The 19,807-nt window shown below is 45.1% G+C and overlaps 2 protein-coding genes and 1 long non-coding RNA gene across 8 annotated transcripts in view; 2 read left to right on the top strand and 1 right to left on the bottom strand.

Moving 5' to 3' along the window:
• Positions 1 to 9,601, top strand: part of cad (carbamoyl-phosphate synthetase 2, aspartate transcarbamylase, and dihydroorotase) — a 112,927-nt gene extending 103,326 nt beyond the window's left edge. For both annotated transcript variants that reach the window (XM_085996984.1, XM_085996983.1), the window contains 2 exons: positions 3,991 to 4,085; positions 7,792 to 9,601. In XM_085996984.1, coding sequence (XP_085853110.1) covers positions 3,991 to 4,085; positions 7,792 to 7,894 — 198 coding nt within the window. In that variant the 3' untranslated portion in view covers positions 7,895 to 9,601. The remainder of the gene's footprint in view (positions 1 to 3,990; positions 4,086 to 7,791) is intronic.
• A 111-nt stretch (positions 9,602 to 9,712) lies between these two features.
• LOC147112582 (uncharacterized) lies at positions 9,713 to 15,230 on the bottom strand. Its single transcript, XR_015079526.1, has 2 exons — positions 11,688 to 15,230; positions 9,713 to 10,733 (listed from the first exon to the last, which is right to left on the bottom strand). It is a non-coding gene; the product is annotated as an uncharacterized LOC147112582 (long non-coding RNA).
• Positions 15,231 to 15,662: 432 nt separating this feature from the next.
• Positions 15,663 to 19,807, top strand: part of dnajc5ga (DnaJ (Hsp40) homolog, subfamily C, member 5 gamma a) — a 104,475-nt gene continuing 100,330 nt past the window's right edge. Inside the window, exon 1 of one of the 5 annotated variants that reach the window (XM_085996980.1) lies at positions 15,663 to 15,752. The gene's annotated coding sequence lies outside the window, so the exon portion shown is untranslated. Of the gene's footprint in view, positions 15,826 to 15,895; positions 16,085 to 19,807 lie in introns of those variants that run through there. The other 4 variants (XM_085996979.1, XM_085996978.1, XM_085996982.1 and 1 more) reach the window with 4 other exon arrangements.

The following is a 19,807-nucleotide window of genomic DNA, read 5'->3' as shown; positions in this document are numbered from 1 at the left end:
TGGAATCAAAAACACAATTTCTAAATTTGCGGATGACACCAAATTGGGAGGGGAGGGGGGAAAATCAATACTGAGGAGGACTGCAACAAATTAAGGAGAACATTACTGTAATAAACTTGCAGAATGGGCATATAATTGGCAAATGAAGTTCAACACCGATAAATGTGAGGTATTACATTTTGGTTGGAAGAATAGGGAGGTCACTTATTACTTGGAGGGTGTAAGTCTGGTGGGGGGGGGTGGTAAAGGAGCAAAAGGATCTGGGAGCACAAATCACAAATGTAGCAACACAGGTTAGCAAGGCCATAAAAAAAGCAAACCAAGCACTAGGGTTTATTTCTAGAGGTATGGAATTGAAAAGTAGTGAAGTTGTGCTAAACTTGTATCGAACCTTGGTTAGACCACACTTGGAGTACTGGGTACAGTTCTGGTCGCCATATTATAGAAAGGATATAGAGGCACTGGAGAGGGTGCAGAGAAGATTTACAAGGATGATACCAGAAATGCGAGGGTATACATATCTGTAAAGGATGAACAGGCTGGGTCTCTTTTCACTTGGTAAAAAGAAGGCTGAGGGGTGACCTAATAGAGGTCTTTAAAATTATGAAAGGTTTTGATAGAGTGGATACAGAGAGAGTGTTTCCACTTGTGGGGAAGAGCATAACTAGAGGCCATCAATATAAGATAGTCACCAACAAATTAAATAGGGAATTCAGAAGAAACTTCTTTATCCAGAGGGTGGTGAGAATGTGGAGCTCACTACCACAGGGACTGGTTGAAGCGAATAGTATAGATGCATTTAAGGGGAGGCTAGATAAGCATATGAAGGAGAAGGGAATAAAGGGTTATGCTGATAGTTAGATGAGGAAAGACAGGAAGAGGCTCGAGTGGAGCATAAACATCGGCATGGACGGGTTGGACCGAATGGCCTGTTTCTGTGTCGTATATCCTATGTATTTGAAGTTTATCATCAGTTTCAGCAACTTCTTGCAAGTTTTGTTTTCATAGTTTCTTTATCCTTTGTTTTGCAATGTTGATACTCCCATTTTTTGTTTGATTTCTAACTTTGTCAGTTAAGATGTGTCAATTTAGCACCATTACCAATGTGGTTAGAAGAATACTTCCTGTTGGGCATCTGACCTTGTTTTAAAGTTGTATATCCTCTCATCAGGACTTTACAGGGATATACACCCAGCAACAGTGCCTGTACTGTCTTTCATATTACATAACTCCTTGCACTACACATGCTGTTCAGATTTTCCCAAGAAAGCTTGCCATGAATGTAGGGAAATTATTGCAAGGAGGTGGAAATTGACTGATTCTTACTGTACTAATAATGATCCCTTGGGAATCCAGTTCTCATTCAAAATAAAAATACTCCTGGTCAGATAAATGCAGGACACTGTAGCTGGCTTGGACAAATGCTACCTTGAAAGCACTGACCGATTCATGCTCTACATCTCTAATGGTGGGAGAAAAGTGTTGTGGGCTTTATGTGACTTGCACAGCCTCTAGGTCTGGCCAAAAGTCTTGGTACTGGAGGAAAGACCCTCAGATTTGGGCATGTGTATTAAGTCAATCAGCAGTAACAAGAAACTTCAGCCAGAGATGTCATTTCACATAGTTACTGCTTAAAGTCTAGCCCGAGCTAGTAGGTTAACTTCACACTCATTTTGGTCCCTAGATAGGACATTAAAAGATCACTTTGGAGGTTTTAGTCTAAAGTATTTGTGTCTGATCCCATGTTTGTCATTCCTTCCTGTCATATGACTTGAACAACTTTATTATTGTTATACGGAAGATCAGTGGTGCTTAAAGACTCCCTAAGATTTTTTCCCCTTTTCTCTCCTCCACTCCTGAAGATATTGACACCTTGCTAACTTGCCTAAGTGCCTTTATTCATTTGTGAGCTTCAACAGTGTGTTAGTAGGCTGTTTGATTTGGGGAAAGTATCACAAGCCTGATCCTATCCTCACCCGATGCCTACGCAGTTGCACTTTCAGCAAAGATAGCTGAAGTGGGTAAGCTCCAGATTTTTTCTTTTTGATTACCCCACAATCCGAGGCAGTGAGCCAATTATAGTGTCTGGGGGCGGGTGCTCAACCCGTCCCCAACCCGACTCCGTGCCATCTTGCCAGGAGGCGGGAAGCCGTCCCGCGCCGGGTCCCGTCTCCTTGGAGGTGGGAAGGGATTACTGCCATTTAACTGCCTGTTAACAGATAGTTAACAGGCAGATAAAAGGATTATCCCCATTTTGCCCACACCAGTGCGGGCTTCCTGAAGGCTCCGAAACCCGCCAGGGTCACCGAGGCGAGTAGTGGGTTTGCGGGGGGTCGGAGGGGTTCAAAAGTGTGCTGTGGAGGTGAGTGACGGGTGCAAGTGTGGAGAGGTTAGTATCTGAGGTAAGTGGAAAGTGTTAGAAAAAGTGTAAAACAACAACAGAAAACGCTGGAAAACCTCAGCCGGTCAGGCAGCATCCGTGGAGAGAGAAACCGAGTTAACGTTTCAGGTCGATGACCTTTCGTCAGAACTGGAAAGAAACAGGAAATGGAAAGCAGGTTTAGGGGCTGGGAAAAGGGGGAGGGGACAAAAGGGAAGATCAGTGATAGGATAGAAAGCAGGAGAGATTAAGAGATATTCAAGGTGAGAGGAGGTGGTAATGGGACAGGTTAAGGAACAAAGGATGGCTCTAGATGAGGTGTGAATTGCACTGGCAGAATGAAGGACAGCTGCCATGTGGGAGGGAAGGAAAAAAAGGGCCAAACAAAAATTGTGGATAAGAAAAAAGAAAATATTGTGGCGGTACCACTGGTTGTCCCTTACATTGAGACACATAATTCCCTTTAACTTACCTTTTGGGGCCGTTGCCCTTTTAACTTACCTGTTGGGGCCATTGCCCCTTTAAGACGCACCCTAGCGTGCTGACGTCACGTACGACGTGATGTGCGTGCGCCGGCACAACCCGGCCTAGCGTCTTCGGCCTCAACGGCCAGCCAACGGGAGCGACGCGATCTTCCGCTGCTGCAGCAAGCACCGGCACAGCCCGGCCTCGCGACCTCGGCCTCAACGGCCAGCGACGCAATGACGCGCATCACGTGACGCCCTAAGCGCGGGAAACGCGAGCAACGTGATGACGTCATCACGCTCCCCACAGGACTGCGAACTCAGTCCTCGTGGAGTCCCCGCTGGGACAAGATCTACACCACGGTGCTCCTACAGTCAGCCATCTTACCTGCTATCTTACCTGCTGTAATTAGCCTGTTCCTGTAAATAAACAACTTGTTAATAGTTCGTCGAAGTCAAACTCTCTTATTTAGTGGCGATCTACACGAACCGCTACAATATATATATATATGTGATAGGGGCCGAGGTTATGGTCTGAAATTGTTGAACTCAATGTTGAGTCCAGAGGGCTTTAGAGTGCCTAATCGAAAGATGAGGTGCTGTTCCTCGAGCTTACGCTGAGCTTTCGTGGAACCGTGCAAGAGGCTGAGGACGGTAATTTCTGCAAAAGAAAGCAGTTTGATGAGGTCTTGAATTCAAGAACTCATCAAACTACAGAGAATGTCAGTGTTTGACAGCTTCACAGAACTAACTGTCAAATGATGACAATTTTGACAGATGAAACATCATACGTTGACGTTCTCTGTAACTGGCTTTCCCTTAATTGGCCTGAAAATAGCATGGGTTGGCCAGAAGTTGATGGAGGCGGGACTGAAACCCGACAAGTGGGAGTCCCGCCTCCAAAAGCTCCCCATTGGCAAAATCCTGCCCAAGGAGTTAGATTTCTGAAGTTTTTAAAAAAAAAAGAACTTCATAACATTCTTCAAGGGGAATTGACAACATTTTACTCCTGTACTTTGCTGCTAAAACTGTCCACAGCAGTCAAAAGAGCATGATGCTTTTTTAAAAAGAAAGTGCACTGTGATTTTTTTTTCCTCCTACAACCTTGGTAATTTACATATTAATTGTGATTTTTTTTTTCCTAAGTGTTTTGGACAGTTTATTCTCACTCCTCACATTATGACCAAAGGGAAGAAGAAGATGGTGGTTATGCATCCATTGCCACGAGTTAATGAAGTTAGGTAAGACATTGTATGTGTGTATGCATGTTCACACTGAAACTTTGTATATATTAATTGGGTATTATCTGCTATTAACATTCAGAAATATTGTATACTTAATTTCCTTACAAAGTTGAATCAGATTGTAATTTAGTTGTGAATATTTACAAGATGAGGTAAGGTGAGGGAGAGACAGTAGAATCTATTGTCTCTCTGTTTCACAATGTAATTGCAATGCTGGATATATCATAGAGCATTTCATTATGGGAAAGGAAGGAAACCTGGCAGCCAGATCACAGAATCACAGAAACCCCACAGTGCAGATAGAGGCCATTTCGGCCCATCGAGCCTGCACCGACACATATCCCACCCTATCCCTGTAACCCCATGTATTTAATCCCCCTAACACTAGGGGTCAATTTATCATAGCCAATCAACCTAACCCGCACATTTTTGGACTGTGGGAGGAAACCGGAGCACCCGGAGAAAACCCACACAAACATGGGGAGAATGTGCAAACTCCACACAGACAGTCACCCGAAACCGGATTCGAACCCGGGTCCCTGGCGCTGTGAGGCAACAGTGCTAACCACTATGCCACCTCAGACTGTTCTTGCACATGCTGTGTGGTTTATTCTAGAGCAGTGTACGAAGAAGTCTGAGAGCAAGTTGTTCTATTTAAATTATGGTATTCACTACTTCATCACATTAATCTATATGGAACTTGTTTTAAGCCAGGTTTATACCTTTATCAACTTAAATGGAATATTTTTTCACGTGTGTTTTTTTGGAGGGAGAAAGATCCTTTTCTTACTGACAGTCTATCTGTGGAGTTGTTTGGACAAGCTTGCATCCTAGCATTACCTTCCAGTGTGATGTCAGATTCCACATGTAGCTGACCAGCTCTACCCAACCACCATCTCACTCGACCACTCCACTGCTTCTGTGTTAACAGCCTGCTTGTCCGACATCCAATCCTGGCTGTCAGACAAACAGTCTGATAACAAATTCAGTGCATGGGGTTGAGCGGTGTGATGGAGAGGTAGAGCTAGGTGATGTCAGCATACACATGGTTGCTGACCCTATGTCTTTGGATGATGAGGCCAGAAGGCAGCATGTAGATGAGGAAGGAGAGTTAGTAAAGGATAGATCCTGGGTGACTCCAAAGGTAACAGTGCGGGGACAGGAAGAGAAGCCCCCATTGCTGGATTTGCTCTAGCTGTGATCGGGGTAAGAGTGGAATCAAGCCAGGGCAGTCCTCTGAGCAGGACAGTGGAAGAGAGGCGTTGGAGGAGGATGGTGTAGTAGACCAACAGCTGCAGGGAGTACGAGGAAGGATAATGCAGCACAGTCACAGAGGATGTCATTTGTGACTTCGGTTGTGGCAGGGGCAAAAACCTGATTGGAGATATTCAAATAAGGAGTTGTGGAAACATGGACATGGATTTGGGAGGCGACAACATATTTGAGGGCTTTGGAGAGAAAAGGGAGGTTGGAGATGGAGGTAATACAGAGGGGTTGAGGCTGGGCTTTTTGAGGAGGTGAGCGATGGTGATAGTTTTTGAAAGGGAGGGAAGTATTTACAATGTAATCTGGCATGCGGGCTTGAAGGGACATTGGATGGGCAGAGGTTTAATGGGAATGGGGTCAAGGGAGCAGGAGGTGGGCCTTGTGGGCATGAAGGGGGATGAGAGAGAAACTAGAGAGAAGCGTGTGTTCGGGGCTAAGCTCGGGGGAGCTTGGTGGGGGGGGGGTGGTTGGCAATGTGGGCAAGGAGAGCAGTGAAGCAAGAGAGATGGCTACAGGATCGTCTCGGTCTTTGTGACAAATAAGTCCATGAGCTCCTGGCAGTGGGCGAGGGTGGAGAGGGCAAGGGAGGGGGGGATTAAGGAGATCTTTGGTAGCTGAGAAAAGAAGCCAGGGTCTAGTTTTGCTCTCAAATGTTCCTGGAATAGTGGGCGGTTTTGGCAGAGAAGAGTGAGGCCCAATGGGGTCCAGCTAGACCATTGATGGATGGTTAAACCAGTTGTGCGTCAGACGCATGTAAGTTTGCGCCACTTGTATTGGAGGAAGTGAAGATGGGAGCACACCAGGGGGAATGGCCAGAATGGGAGAGAGTAAAGGATCTGCTGGGTACAAGGGCATTGAAGATGGAGGAGAGGGTGTGGTTGAGCAAATCGATGGATACAGAAGTAGCACAGTGAATGGAAGGCCAAAGGTTAGGCAGTTGGGAGTTTAAAAGTTCTGTAGTAAGTAACTTGGGAGTCTTTTCCAGAGGTGGTTGTAGAAGGAATTGGATTGGAATGGGGTATGGCAATGTTGGTGGTGAGACATAAAAGGAAGTGTACAGCGATTGCCTTTTCAGTGATTTGAGACCATGGGAGTAGAGAGGGCAGGAGAGATGGCACAATTAAGAGGGTGCCCGGGACCGGTATTTCCAGTGTTAAATTTCGCACATGTGCGAAACTGAATGGGCCGCACGTAGCCCATTAATGGGACACGCACCCCAAAAAAACATTAGGGGGAGCATTGGAGGGTGCTCTCCTACATTCTAACCTACGGAGCCTGGCAAAGGCTTGCTCTTGCAGCTTCATGTTTAAAAGCAACCAGAGTCTGTGACTATAGCACTCTTCGTTCACAACCATACCACCCTGCTGATGGCCTAGGACCAGAGACTTTCCAACACTAGTTATTAGACAGGATAACACATTGCTCAGCATTTACAGTCTTCAGAGAACATAGTGGTTAGCACTGTTGCCTCACAGCGCCAGAGACCCGGGTTCGAATCCGGCCTCGGGCGACTGCCTGTGTGGAGTTTGCACATTCTCCCCGTGTTTGCGTGGGTTTTCTCCGGGTGCTCCGGTTTCCTCCCACAGTCCAAAGATGTGCGGGTTAGGTTGATTGGCTATGATAAATTGACCCTTAGTGTTAGGGGGATTAAATACGTGGGGTTACAGGGATAGGGTGGGATATGTGTTGGTGTAGGGGTTACGGGGATTGGGTGGGATATGTGTCGGTGCAGGCTCGATGGGCCGAAATGGCCTCTATCTGCACTGTGGGGTTTCTGTGATCTGTGATCAAAACTTCGCTTATTAGCATTTTAACCACCTTACTCCTCTAAAACGTGTTTAAACTTAATGTGAACACACTATGGTTTTACACCCAACATTTCAAGGTAGCCTTTTCCCCCCCAAATCATTTCTGTGGAAAAACAATCAAATCCCAAAATGTGATGAATCCTATTTGATCAGTTTTAAATGCTTTTAGTAAAATGTAGTCTGAATGCCTACATGTGTACGGTATTGTACATTGGCCATACTAGCTGTCTAAGTTAATAAAACTGTTCCGTCTGTAATTGTTGTCATATTCTACTTCCCTCCCCCCCAGAAATCTTTATTGCTCTGACAGGACTAGATGTGTGATTTTCTCATAACTCGATAACTTCTTTGCAGTTTATAGTTGACCACCTACAGGCACATTTGAGCAAGAGGAAGAAATCTCTCCCCAGCCCCACTTCGCTCCCTCTTGATCAGGTTTATTCTAACATCTAACCCCTTGGGGAAACTTGGATTCAAACTATGGTCAGGTCCTTTGTTTAATAAAAAAACACACACATAGTTAATCCTTGGTATACAGTTTTTTTAGACTTAAACTGAATCAAAGGCAACTTCAATCCTATACTTATGAAGTTCAAATTGACAGTACTAATACTGCTCTTCCTCTTCAGTGTGGAGGTGGATTCTGACCCACGGGCAGCTTACTTCCGCCAGGCTGAAAATGGCATGTACGTGAGGATGGCTCTACTAGCAACAGTTCTGGGCAAGTTTTGAAACCACAAATCAACTGAGACAGGAAGAAAAGGGACGGCATTTAAGAGCAAATTAAAAAATACTTGCTGCTCATAAAATTTGTGGTAGCTTTATTGGTGACCATGACTTTAAAGAGATGGCAATATTTGGGCTCTCTAGGCTATCATTTTAAAATGTCACAATTTACAACATGAATTTCATTCTATGGATTTGCTGCCTTAAGTTAGATCAGTAATTTTTTTTTGCTTAGGTGCTGACCTCTTGAAAAACACTCCCTATTCATCATCTATTCACTGAGAACAGAAGGCAGACGGTTTTATGCATGAATATTATTGCTGCTCTGTTACTTCATGAACATGTTTCACTGAGCTAAGTCTATCTCAGCTTTTCCAAAAATACCCAGGTTTGTGGTTTAGAGGAGCAAGTGCCTTAGCCTCCAAAGTAGTGGATTACTCAGGTCTTTATGATTCTTCAAACATTCAGCAAACGTTTTTTCATGTATCTAAGGCAACTTGTTCTTAACAATTTACGTATTAATCCTTAAAACTGCAGCCAGGATTCACAGTAACAACAGAAAGCTGTTGTGTTCAGTGATAAAGGTTAAAAAGCACAATTGTATTTGAAATTGTTTTATGATTGCAAGTAACATTTAAGACTGGAAATTTTTTGTGCTGATATCAAATGTTTCTGTTATTTGAATGGAGGCATGTAACTGTTTATTTGTGTTGCACCTGTTCAAATAATGGAAATAGGAATTTGATACATACACAATAAGTGCTCATATGAGAACATCACACAGTAATTTTCAGACCATAGTGCTTTAAATCTGTCCAAACTAACACATCAGTCTCCCTTTTAAAGATATCCCCTTGTTGTATTTGATGCATTTCAAAATGAAAACCACTGCTACAGAATATTCTATTTTATATATTAAAGTTTTAGCGAGTACTTCGTTCACAGCCTATAAAAATACTTGTGTTCACAGTATAGTTACAGAAATCCTAGTAGCTTTGCCTTAGGACTATGCAAGTTTAACTTCAGAGCGCAGATTTGGTTTTGACCATTTTAAGCTATAGCCTAGATGGCCCAAGGAACACTGATGAAATCTTTGTACTGTTGTACTAGTAGTGTTACCATCTTTTACAGTCTGTTCAATACTTGGAGAACCTCTTGGCCTGAATACTGCTATTCTGTATTAATTATGAGGATAAAATTGTTTGGCTGTGTTAAACTGCAAATGGTGAGGTTGCTGACTGCCCTAAAGCATCCTTTAGGTACAACTGCTGCTGTTGGCCCAAAAATAAGATTTGCCAACGCCAGACAAATCAAGCTACTGTGAAGGTACAGATACAAGATTTCTGCGAGATTCCTGGTAAAGAAACAATGATGCATTTGAAGCTATTCCATCTGAACAAGACCATATTCAACCTTACAAGATACTAACCTACTGAAACATTATGTATCAATGTATTATTGATTGCAAGACTTGCCTGAAAAAAATCTGTTTATATTTCTGAACTTGTTAGCTTGGTTCCAATCTCTAAGAACCACATTTTTCTGTTATGATTAACCATAGGGCCTGTGATATTGTTTTTTGCAGTCTATCGAACTGGTTGTGAACTTAAATGTTCACAGAAAACTTTCAATGAAAACCATTAACAGCTTGCTTACATTTTTTTTAAAAACTGAATAATGTTCTGTTCAATAAAAGATTCTTAATATGCTGAACTTCAGACATTATTTAAACCTGATGTCAATTTTGATTTCCAAAACCTTTGTACTAACTAAGGCTTTGTTTTGAAAAACATGCAAACAGCTGACTGCACTCCTAACCCCAAATCAAATCAAAATCAAATCAACTTTTATTGTCATTGTTAGTGCACAAGTGCAGTACAACGAAATGTAGGCTTGCGGCTCCCGAGAGTGTACAATTTGGATTAGGACACTTAAACATACATTTGTACATATATATTAGCATAAATATGACCATAATAAAGTGCATCGGCAGATGTGCAGGCTTTAGTGTTTATTTGTGGAGTTCAGTAGGCTGACAGCCCTGGGAAAGAAGCTGTTCCTAAATCTGGTCGTACGGGTGCGAATGCATCTGTAGCGTCTTCCAGATGGTAGGAGGGCGAACAGACTGTGGCTGGGGTCTTTGATGATGGACCGTGCCCTCCGTAGGCAGCGTTTCTGATATATATGTTCTATGGTCGGTAGCCGGGTGCCGGTAATGCGTTGGGCAGTTTTGACTACCCGCTGCAGGGCTTTCCGGTCATGGGAGCTACAGCTGCCGTACCATACCGTGATACAGTTTGTCAGGATGCTCTCTATAGTGCAGCGGTAGAAGTTAGAGAGGATCGGGGGTGACAGATTACATCCCTTCAGCCTCCTCAAGAAATATAGGCGCTGCTGGGCCTTCTTCACCAGAGAGGAGGTGTTGAGGGACCAGGAGAGGTCTTCCGTGATGTGGACTCCGAGGAACTTAAAGCTGGCCACCCTTTCCACCTCCGCCCCATTGATGTGGATGGGGGTGTGACTTCCGCCTTTGGACTTCCTGAAGTCCACGATTATTTCCTTTGTTTTCTTGGGTGTTAAGGGCCAGGTTGTTGTCGGCGCACCACTTCACGAGATGCTGGATCTCCTCCCTGTAGGCTGACTCATCGTTGTTGGTGATCTGGCCTACTACCGTGGTGTCATCTGCAAACTTGATGATGGTGTTGGAACCATTAACAGCCACACAGTCGTGGGTGAAGAGGGAGTAGAGGAGGGGGCTCAGCACACATCCTTGTGGGGCCCCCGTGTTCAGGGTCGGAGGGGGGAGGTGTGGTTGCCTAATTTGACAGACTGGGACTCGAGCCTTCTGGTGGGGAAGAAAGGGAGAGAGGAATTAGTATTGAAAAAAAAAACTGGCAGAACCTGTCATACTGAGTAACTTTTCTGATTGAATACTGTTTTTTGTTTCTTTATTTCCATTATAAATTGGTCTGTTGCACCTTGTTGGATGTTAGCAGCTTATTGCCTTTCAAAAGAATCCTTAAAATTTGAGCCCCTACCATTTAACAATGGCCCTGAATTTGCAGTCGGCGGCGTAGCTAAGGCGTACGCCAACATCGGAGCAAAATCCGCACTTGCCTCGTGCGAAGCCCTGAGCGAAAAGTTGCTTTCAGACGCTGCGGAGTTGTGCGCATGTAGTGGCCCACTGATCCCAGGGACACACTGCTGTGCGTATGGGAACCTGGGATCGCATGAGGCCGGTGCTCCTTTCACTTCCTGATTCTTAGCTAATCAGGAAACACAGAAATCTCCGATGGGACAGCATTAAGCTTTGCAGAAAGTCCATCTGAGCAGCTGACCTGGTTTTAATTTTACTGTCACACGGCACTTTCCAAAAGATTGCTGCAGCATCTTTCTTCGATTCGCATTCGGTTTGATAAACAATTTGATGTCAGGCTTCGGCTTTTAAATTCTGACTATTTAAAAAAACAACTCATTTAAAATAATTTAGCAGCCAGAAATGCTATTTTATTAATAAATTAGGATCATTGCAATAGTATTTAATACACAAACCAAGATTTCAACATTGCTAGAATTCAAACATTTAAAAATCTTGAAATACTTTTTACTGAAGGTCCTTAAAACCATAAAACTTGATTAGGTTGCTTTTTATGGGCTGTAGCATAAACTTGGCACAAAATTAATACAATTTTTCTCACTTCTTTCTCCCCCCCCCCCCCCCCCCCCCGCGCTGTGCAACAGGCTCCTGCGCCTTTTTGCACTAGCCGTTAAAAATTTCAGGGTAATTAATGCACAGTACCTTTTCGCCAGCACGTTGATTTCAATGGATAGGTTAAACGTGCAGCGAAGCCAATGTGGAGTCGGAACTTGACGGATCGCAAGTTTGGGATTTAGCGCATGTGGAAATCTCGAACTTGCGGTCAATTTCAAAGGTGGTATGATGGCGTACTCATACCAACCGCGAATTCAGGGCCAATGTCTCCAATTCAGCCTTTCAACCTGTTTGGAATGGAGCTAAATCTTGTATCCCATTTGGGGACTCTCGCACTTTTTTTTTCTCGTCAGGTTGGGCCTGTTTTTTTTAATAGCTTATATCCTGGGGGATGGCATCATAGGCAGTTACATTTCTCTGGTTCCACGTTCAAGTGACCATTCTTCATTTGTAAAAACAGATAGCAAATTCGATTGTGAGGGTATCACAATTGAGTTCAGTTGTCTTCGCTTGTTTTCCACACATGCATTTTTCAGGAGCAGAAGCCCAGGTTGTTTTTCTCCATCTCCGAATGTAGGGATGCTGAGGTCAGTTGTCATATAACTGCTACCTGAATGACAACAACAACTTGAATTTATATAGTGCCTTTAACGTAGTAAAACATCCCAAGGTGCTTCACAGTAGCGTTAACAAAATTTGAGAAGCTAAGAGCACAGTCCACCTATTTAGTCTCGGACACTTGTCTTGTGTGGCTCATTACTACCACACATGGCTCATTTGTCCATTGCGTTGTCATATTTAGTATGTAAATTTTTGTTTCTTTTCAAAAGGGTATTTTTAATTTGGTTAGTAATAACATCACATTAGAAATTCCAAGTAAGGCATGCAACTGCTTTGAAAGATTGTTTCACAAAACTATAGCTGACATCACAAATGCAGCTAAGATAAATTGGAATTGTATTTTCCTAATAAACATTTACTGTCAGTGAAAGTTTCTAAACCAATCAATTAACAACCATGGACACCACATTCCCTCTCCTGCCTATTCACTAATTATAGGATTTGGATGCCTGACCATTTTTGATAGGAGATCCTTTGCTTCTTATTCAAGTGGGTTACATGTCTGCAGAGCTGGCTCACGTGATAGCAAATTTTGTCCCGGATTTAACATTGCTTACTTGTGTGTGGGAGATGTGAATGCTAGTACTGGTGTTGTCCTGCTCTGCGGCTATGCAGAGTTCAGATGATTGAGCTGACAACAGCCCTTGACAGATGGGATCCATTTGCTGAAGCTCTTCATTGCTGATGTGCTCATTAGAAAACTGCAGTCCCCACTATTATGTATTTTTGTAAATTGCACAACAGCTCTTGACTGCACGGATACCATGTGAAATAAACTACATTTAAAGAAAGAAATCAAGCCAGCTCTTCCAACTACTTGCATTGTATCTGATCATAATTTGACATTTTATTGTCTGAAAAATTCTGCAAACATTCTTCCTAATCCCCAAAGACATTCTAGCAAACTGCCGCACCAGTTACAGCCAGTATCAACTATATTCTTGATGGGCACAGCATTAAAAAGCTTTGTTAACAGACTTTTCAACTTGTCTGTGCCACATTCAAAGATCTGTACATACACCCTCCAGGTCTCTGTTCCTCGACCCCTTTAAAATTGTACCATTTAGTTTATATTGCCTCACCTCATTCTTCCTACCAAAATGTATCACTTCACACTTCTCTGTGTTAAATTTCATCTGCCACAGGTCTGCCCATTTTACCAGTCTGTATGTCCTCCTGAGATCTGTTACTATCCTCCTCATTGTTGACTACATTTCCAAGTTTTGTATTGCACTGCTCGCATGTTCCCATGGAGATAGTTACTACTTGTCTGCACTCCGACCTACGGCACATAATTAACCTGTTAGTTCACCGATGGACAATGGCTGTTTTCGTAGCACAAGACAGTAGCTGCTAGGCCAAAAAGTTCACCAGGTTTTCTCTTAAGCAGGGGTGGGAGGGAGGAGGAGGTTCCTTCTGATATTTGCTCGAGCTAAAAATATATATCTTCTGCTTCAGTTCCTGATAGTAGCTCCCTCCCTGCCACCGATCAAGAACAGCTCCTGTTTGCAATGAATCTGAAGCAGTTCGGCACCTTAGATGCAGTGCAAGATTGGATATATATACCGATGCCACCCCTCCCCATGCAACTTAAGATTTTATTGATGCGATATTGAATCAGAATTGTAGTGTGAAATTGATGTGCGGGCAAGCTGGCTACAGCAATTGAAAATCGCATTCTATATGGTAACAGGATTGTTGTCAGCAGGCCACTTATTGCCGTAAAATTTCTTATGAAACTGAAATTGTGTACATATGTTGCAATTTTATGTTGAAATAAATCATAGGTGATGCCATTAGAACCATTTAAGTTGGTGTGACAGAAAAATAAAATTCAGTATTTTCCAGATAAAATGCTAATTGGCACAGGTGTGATTTGTACCAGATTAACGAGCTTACATTCCCATCTGTTTTTCATTACCAAGATTTTGAGCCCTCTGGGGTAATAACATGCACTCCTTCTAATTTGCCCCCTGATGGGTGCTTCATTCAGTGTCGCTTTTCCAGCACAGGGTGGGGAAGGGAGAGAAAAATCATGTCCCAAATAAATAAATCAGACGCATTAATTACACGATTGATTTCCCTTTCTTGATGTTGCGGATCTGTTTGGTAAATCCTAGCCACAATTGCATCACCACTTAAGAAGACGGTACCTGGGGCATACCTCCTAACATCGGATGGTTGAGTACTCAGTGAAATGAGGGCCCTCAATACATCTAAATATTCCCTGTTGGTACCAAATTTAAAATGCATATTGTGATGAGCAGGCTTGAATTGAGATATCTATCAACATGCTTTCTTCAGTCCTACATGAGTTTTGGATCTAACTGCCGGTTGTGCCTTTGACAGAAAGTGACGGGATTAAACAATGTTGCATTTGATCTTTAAAATGCCATAAACGGCAGTTGGATGTTGTGCTATACTTCGTTCAGTGAAGACGACGCGCCTCGCTGAGTCTTTGAAAAACCAGGCACTACAAAGTCTTAATTTTTGATTAGAATACAGGAATTTTATGCTTACCTGATACTGAATAACCACCTGCCCGAAACTCAAGGAGTACCCAAGCATAGTATAGAATCACAGAAATTTACAGCACAGGAGGCCATTTGGCCCATCGTGCAACATGGTGATAACGTAGGATTTTAAAAATGTTTTTTGTAAAGCTTTTTCAGATGCAGTAATATAGTTTTTGTAAAGAGCTGTGACCTGTTAGGAGATTAAATAAGCCACCGATGAGGTTTATAAACCGTCAATATATATTGGTTTATGTTTGGAAAAAATAGCAACTCATGATTTCTATACCAAATCTCATGATTTTTAAGAATTTGTCTCTTGATTTACAAGAGGATGAGGTTGGCATTACTGATATCCTCTTTATTTTTATCCTATCCAATATCGTTATTGCCTCCTCCTTTAGTGCTATATTGGCAACATCCTCTTCTCTCGTGAAGACAGATGCAAAGTACGCATTTAGTATCAGCTATGCCCTCTGCCTCCACAAGATGATACCTTTTTGGTCCCTAATTGGCCCCACCCTCCCTTTGCACCCTTTTACCATTTAATAATAAATTTAATGCAAGAGCAGTCAACATGTAACCCTAACCTGTTCTCCAAGCAAACTACACAGCTGGATAACTTTTTTTCCTTGAGATGTGGGTGATGCTGGTAATCCTGCATTTATAGCCCGCCTTGAGGACCAACCATATGGTGTGGGGTTGTAATCACATTGGCCAGACCAACTGGGAGTGGCAGGTTCCTTGTAGGGCATTATTGGATCAGTTTTTTTCCCCCAGGACAAATCAGCAGCTATTAAAAAAAATTGAGCGCTGGGTTGCTGGTCTATTACCATAAACCACTGGGCTGCTGCACTGGTAAAAACAGAACAGGCTGGAAACACTCAGCAGACCAGGCAGCATCTGTGGAGAGAGAAACAGAGTTAACATTTCAGGTCGATGACCCTTCATCAAAACTGGAAAAAATTAAAGATGTAACAGATTTTAAGCAAGGGGAGGAGAGATTGAATGTTAGAAGGTATGATGGTGCAAGGCAGGAGGAGCTGTGGTCTCGGCGGTTGCTCCCCAGGGCCCATCTGGCTGTGGACAAGGTGGGAGGAGCTGTGGTCTAGGCGGTTGCTCCCCAGGGCACTTCCGGCATTTGCTAGCCGTCACTTCCTGCGGGCTTGCGCGTGCGCCGTGCAGCCGGCGGGGGAGAGAGAGTGAGCGAGCGAGCGCGGGGCCGGAGCGGAGCCGGGAGAACGGAGTGAGTGAGCGAGGGATCGAGCGGCGCTGGTAGCGCCCGCCACTGAGATCCAATTCCTCTCCTCTGAGCGCTATTTTCTGTTTGCACTGTCCGTTCAGCCAGAGGTAAGACGCCTGTTCCCCGGCCGGGTGAGGCTCGGAGGCGGCGGCGGGCAGGCCGGGCGCGGAGCACCGAGCTGCGGGTAGGGAACAGTGCCAGCAGGCGGTGGGGCAAGCCGCCACTTAGACAGCACAGGCACACGGCTGGGGCTCCGGCTGTGAGCGGTGAAAAGATGCCACTGGGTCTTGTATTTCTCGACTGCTTCAAATGTTTCAATCTTCAGTAATTAAATCAGCGAAGACCCCCTTTAATGAAGTGCGGTGAAGCTGTCCTGAGAGGGGGGTGGAGAGGAGGCTGGGGGTGGGGTTGGGGGTTGACGCTGTCCTGGGGTGGGGTTGGGGGGGTGACGTCCTGTGGGGTTGGGGGGGGTGACGCTATCCTGGGGTGTGACGCTGTCCTGGGGGGGGGGGGGAGGGGGGTTGACGCTGTCCTGGGGGGGGTTTGGGGGTGACGCTGTCGTGGGGTTGGGGGTGAAGATGTCGTGGGAGGGTGGGGTTGGGGGGTGAAGATGTCGTGGGAGGGTGGGGTTGGGGGGTGAAGATGTCCTGGGGGGGGTGGTGGGGGGTGAAACTGTCCTGGGTTGGGCGGGGGTGAAGCTGTCGTTGGGGGGGAGATGGGTGAAGCTGTCCTGAGGGGGGGAGGCGTGGGGTGAAGCTGTCTTGGGGGGGGGGGGGGGTCGAAGCTGTCTTGGGGGAGGGGTTGGGTGGTGAAGCTGTCCTGGGGTTGTGGAGGGGGCTGGAGCTCTCCTGGGGTTGGGAGGGGAGGAGGGGGGTGGTGGAGCTGTCCTGGGGTTGGGAGAGGCGGAGGTTGGAGAGGGTGAATGGAGCTGTCCTGGGGTTGGTGGGGGTGGTGGAGCCCTCCTGGGGTTGGGGGTGGTGGAGCTGTCCTGGGGTTGGGGGGGGCGGTGAAGCTGTCCTGAGGTTGGGAGAGGCGGAGGTTTGTGGGGGGAATGGAGCTGTCCTGGGGTTGGGGGGGGGGGTGGAGCTCTCCTGGGGTTGGGAGGTGGGTGGTTGAGCTGTCCTGGGGTTGGGGGGGGGGTCGAAGCTGTCTTGGGGGAGGGGTTGGGTGGTGAAGCTGTCCTGGGGTTGTGGAGGGGGCTGGAGCTCTCCTGGGGTTGGGAGGGGAGGAGGGGGGTGGTGGAGCTGTCCTGGGGTTGGGAGAGGCGGAGGTTGGAGGGGGTGAATGGAGCTGTCCTGGGGTTGGTGGGGGTGGTGGAGCCCTCCTGGGGTTGGGGGTGGTGGAGCTGTCCTGGGGTTGGGGGGGGCGGTGAAGCTGTCCTGAGGTTGGGAGAGGCGGAGGTTTGTGGGGGGAATGGAGCTGTCCTGGGGTTGGGGGGGGTGGTGGAGCTCTCCTGGGGTTGGGAGGTGGGTGGTTGAGCTGTCCTGGGGTTGGGGGGGGGTGTGGAGCTGTTCTGGGGTTGGGGATGGTTGTGGTGGAGCTGTTTTTGTGGGGGGTGGTGGAGCTGTTTTTGTGGTGGGGATGTTGGGGACAGGGGGGGCTGAAGCTGTCCTGGGAGGAGAAGAGGTTGGGGGTGAAGCTGTTCCTGGACGGGGTGTGGCGGGTAAAGACAGGAGGGGGTGAAGCAGTTGGGGGAAGAGGAGGAGGGTGAAGCCGCTCCAGGAAAGCGGGCTGGGGATGAAGCTGACAGTTGTTGAAGTTGATGTGGTGTCAGCCATATGTCAGAATCCTGGGAAGTTCTGCTATCATCTAATGGAATGTTCTGTAACCACAAGAATGCTTTTCGAAAGACAACTTGGGTGTTGTGTTGGGTGTTTGTTTCGTTTTCATTGTACATTTTGTACGATAAAGCTGGCCTAATAATACAGCCACATTTCCTGCTGCTGTTCTAATCAACCAGTTAATCGTCTGTAATCTTCTTTCCTTTTTAGCTAACGTAAACAAAATTAAAAATGAATTAACTGATGTAGCCTAACAGAAAGGTGTGTTGGATTCAGGGGTGGGGAAAGAGGAAAAGATGAAGAATAAAGAACAGTACAGCTTGTGGGTTCGAATGTGGTAGATTTATATTTGGTAGATTGATATTAATGGCTTAACAAGGTGGTTCATGTTGCAAGTAAAAAGGAAAACATACTTTAATTTATATAATGCTTTTCACGACCTCAGGATGTCTCAAAGTGCTTTACAGCCATTAAAGTACTTTTGAAGTGTAGTCATTGTTGTAATGGAGGAAATGTGGCAGCCAGTTTGCGCACAGCAAGCTCCCACGAACAGCAACGTGATAATCTGTTTGTGACATAGGTTGAGGAATAAATATTGGCCAGGACACTGGGGAGAACCTCCATGCTCCTCTTCAAAATAGTGCCATCGATCTTTTCGGCCCACCTCAGAGGACAGACAGGGCCTCAGTTTAACGTCTCACCCGAAAGCCAGCACTTCCCACAGTCTAGATTTTGCGCTCAAGTCTCTGGAGTGGGAATTAAACTCAACTTTTTGATTTGGACAAGTGTTACTCCAGGAGGTGGGATGAAGCCATTCCGAGGGTGGTGGTGGGGAAGAGTGAGCCATGGCTAATGCCATAGGAATAGTTAGTGTGGTGAATATGCCCTTGGGCTATAGTCTCTAATATATTTATAAGAAACTTGGAAATGTAGTAAACAATGAGGAGGATAGTAACAGATTTCAGGAGGACATAGACTGGTGAAATGGGCAGACACATGGCAGATGAACTTTAATGCAGAGAAGTGTGAAGTGATACATTTTGGTTGGAAGAATGAGGAGAGGCAATATAAACTAAATGGTACAATTTTGAAGGTGGTGCAGGAAGAGAGAGACCTGGGGGTGGGTGTATGTATATACATCTTTGAAGGTGGCAGGACAAGTTGAGAAGGCTGTTAAAACATATCGAATCATTGGCTTTATTAATAGAGGCATGGTTCAAAAGCAAGGAAGTTATGCTAAACCTTTTACAAAATGCTGGTTAGGCCTCAGCTGGTGAGGACAAATGTCCTCAATTCTGGGCACCACAGGAAGGATGTCAAGGCCTTGGAGACTGTGCAGAAGAGATTTATTAGAATGGTACCAGGGATGAAAAGACTTCAGTTATGTGGAGAAGCAGGGATTGTTCTCCTTGGAGCAGCGAAGGTTAATGGGAGATTTGATAGAGGTGTTCAAAATCATGAAGGGTTTTGAGAAAGTGAGGAGAAACAGTTTCCAGTGGCAGAAGGCTGGGTAACCAGAGGACGCAGATTCAAGGTGATTGGCAAAAGAACCAGAGGCAACTGTTTTGTTACACAGCAAGTTGTGTGATCTGGAATGCACTGCTTGAAAGGATGATGGAAGCAGATTCATAGTAACTTTCAAAAGGTAACTGGATAAATACTTCAAGGGAAAACATTTGCAGGGCTGAGGGAAAAGAGTGGAGGGAGGGGAGTAGGACTGATTGGATAGCTCCATCAAAGAGCTGGCACAGGAATGATGGGCCGAATGGCCTCCTGTGCTGTATTCTATCATTCCAAGACTTCCTTATACCAGTGTATTCACGTTCGACTATGAAAACTCCAAAGGGACGCTGGTGCATGCATTAATAAAAGTGTAGAGGAAACCATCAAAGCAGGGTTCCTGAATCAGTGTTTAGAAAATACTTTTTCTTCAAAATAAAAATCAGTGAAAGTTTATAAATTTGGTCAAACTGAGTTTCAAAGAAGTTGTTTCTAACACAAGATTGTTTATGAAATAAATTGGAACAATTATTGGTTCTATAGATTTCA

This window comes from Somniosus microcephalus, chromosome 9, assembly GCF_052327205.1.
Source record: "Somniosus microcephalus isolate GS21.2 chromosome 9, FLI_Smic_1.0, whole genome shotgun sequence".
Lineage (NCBI taxonomy): Eukaryota > Metazoa > Chordata > Chondrichthyes > Squaliformes > Somniosidae > Somniosus > Somniosus microcephalus.
Note: the sequence above shows the minus strand (reverse complement) of the source record. Positions and strands in the feature narration are given on the sequence as shown.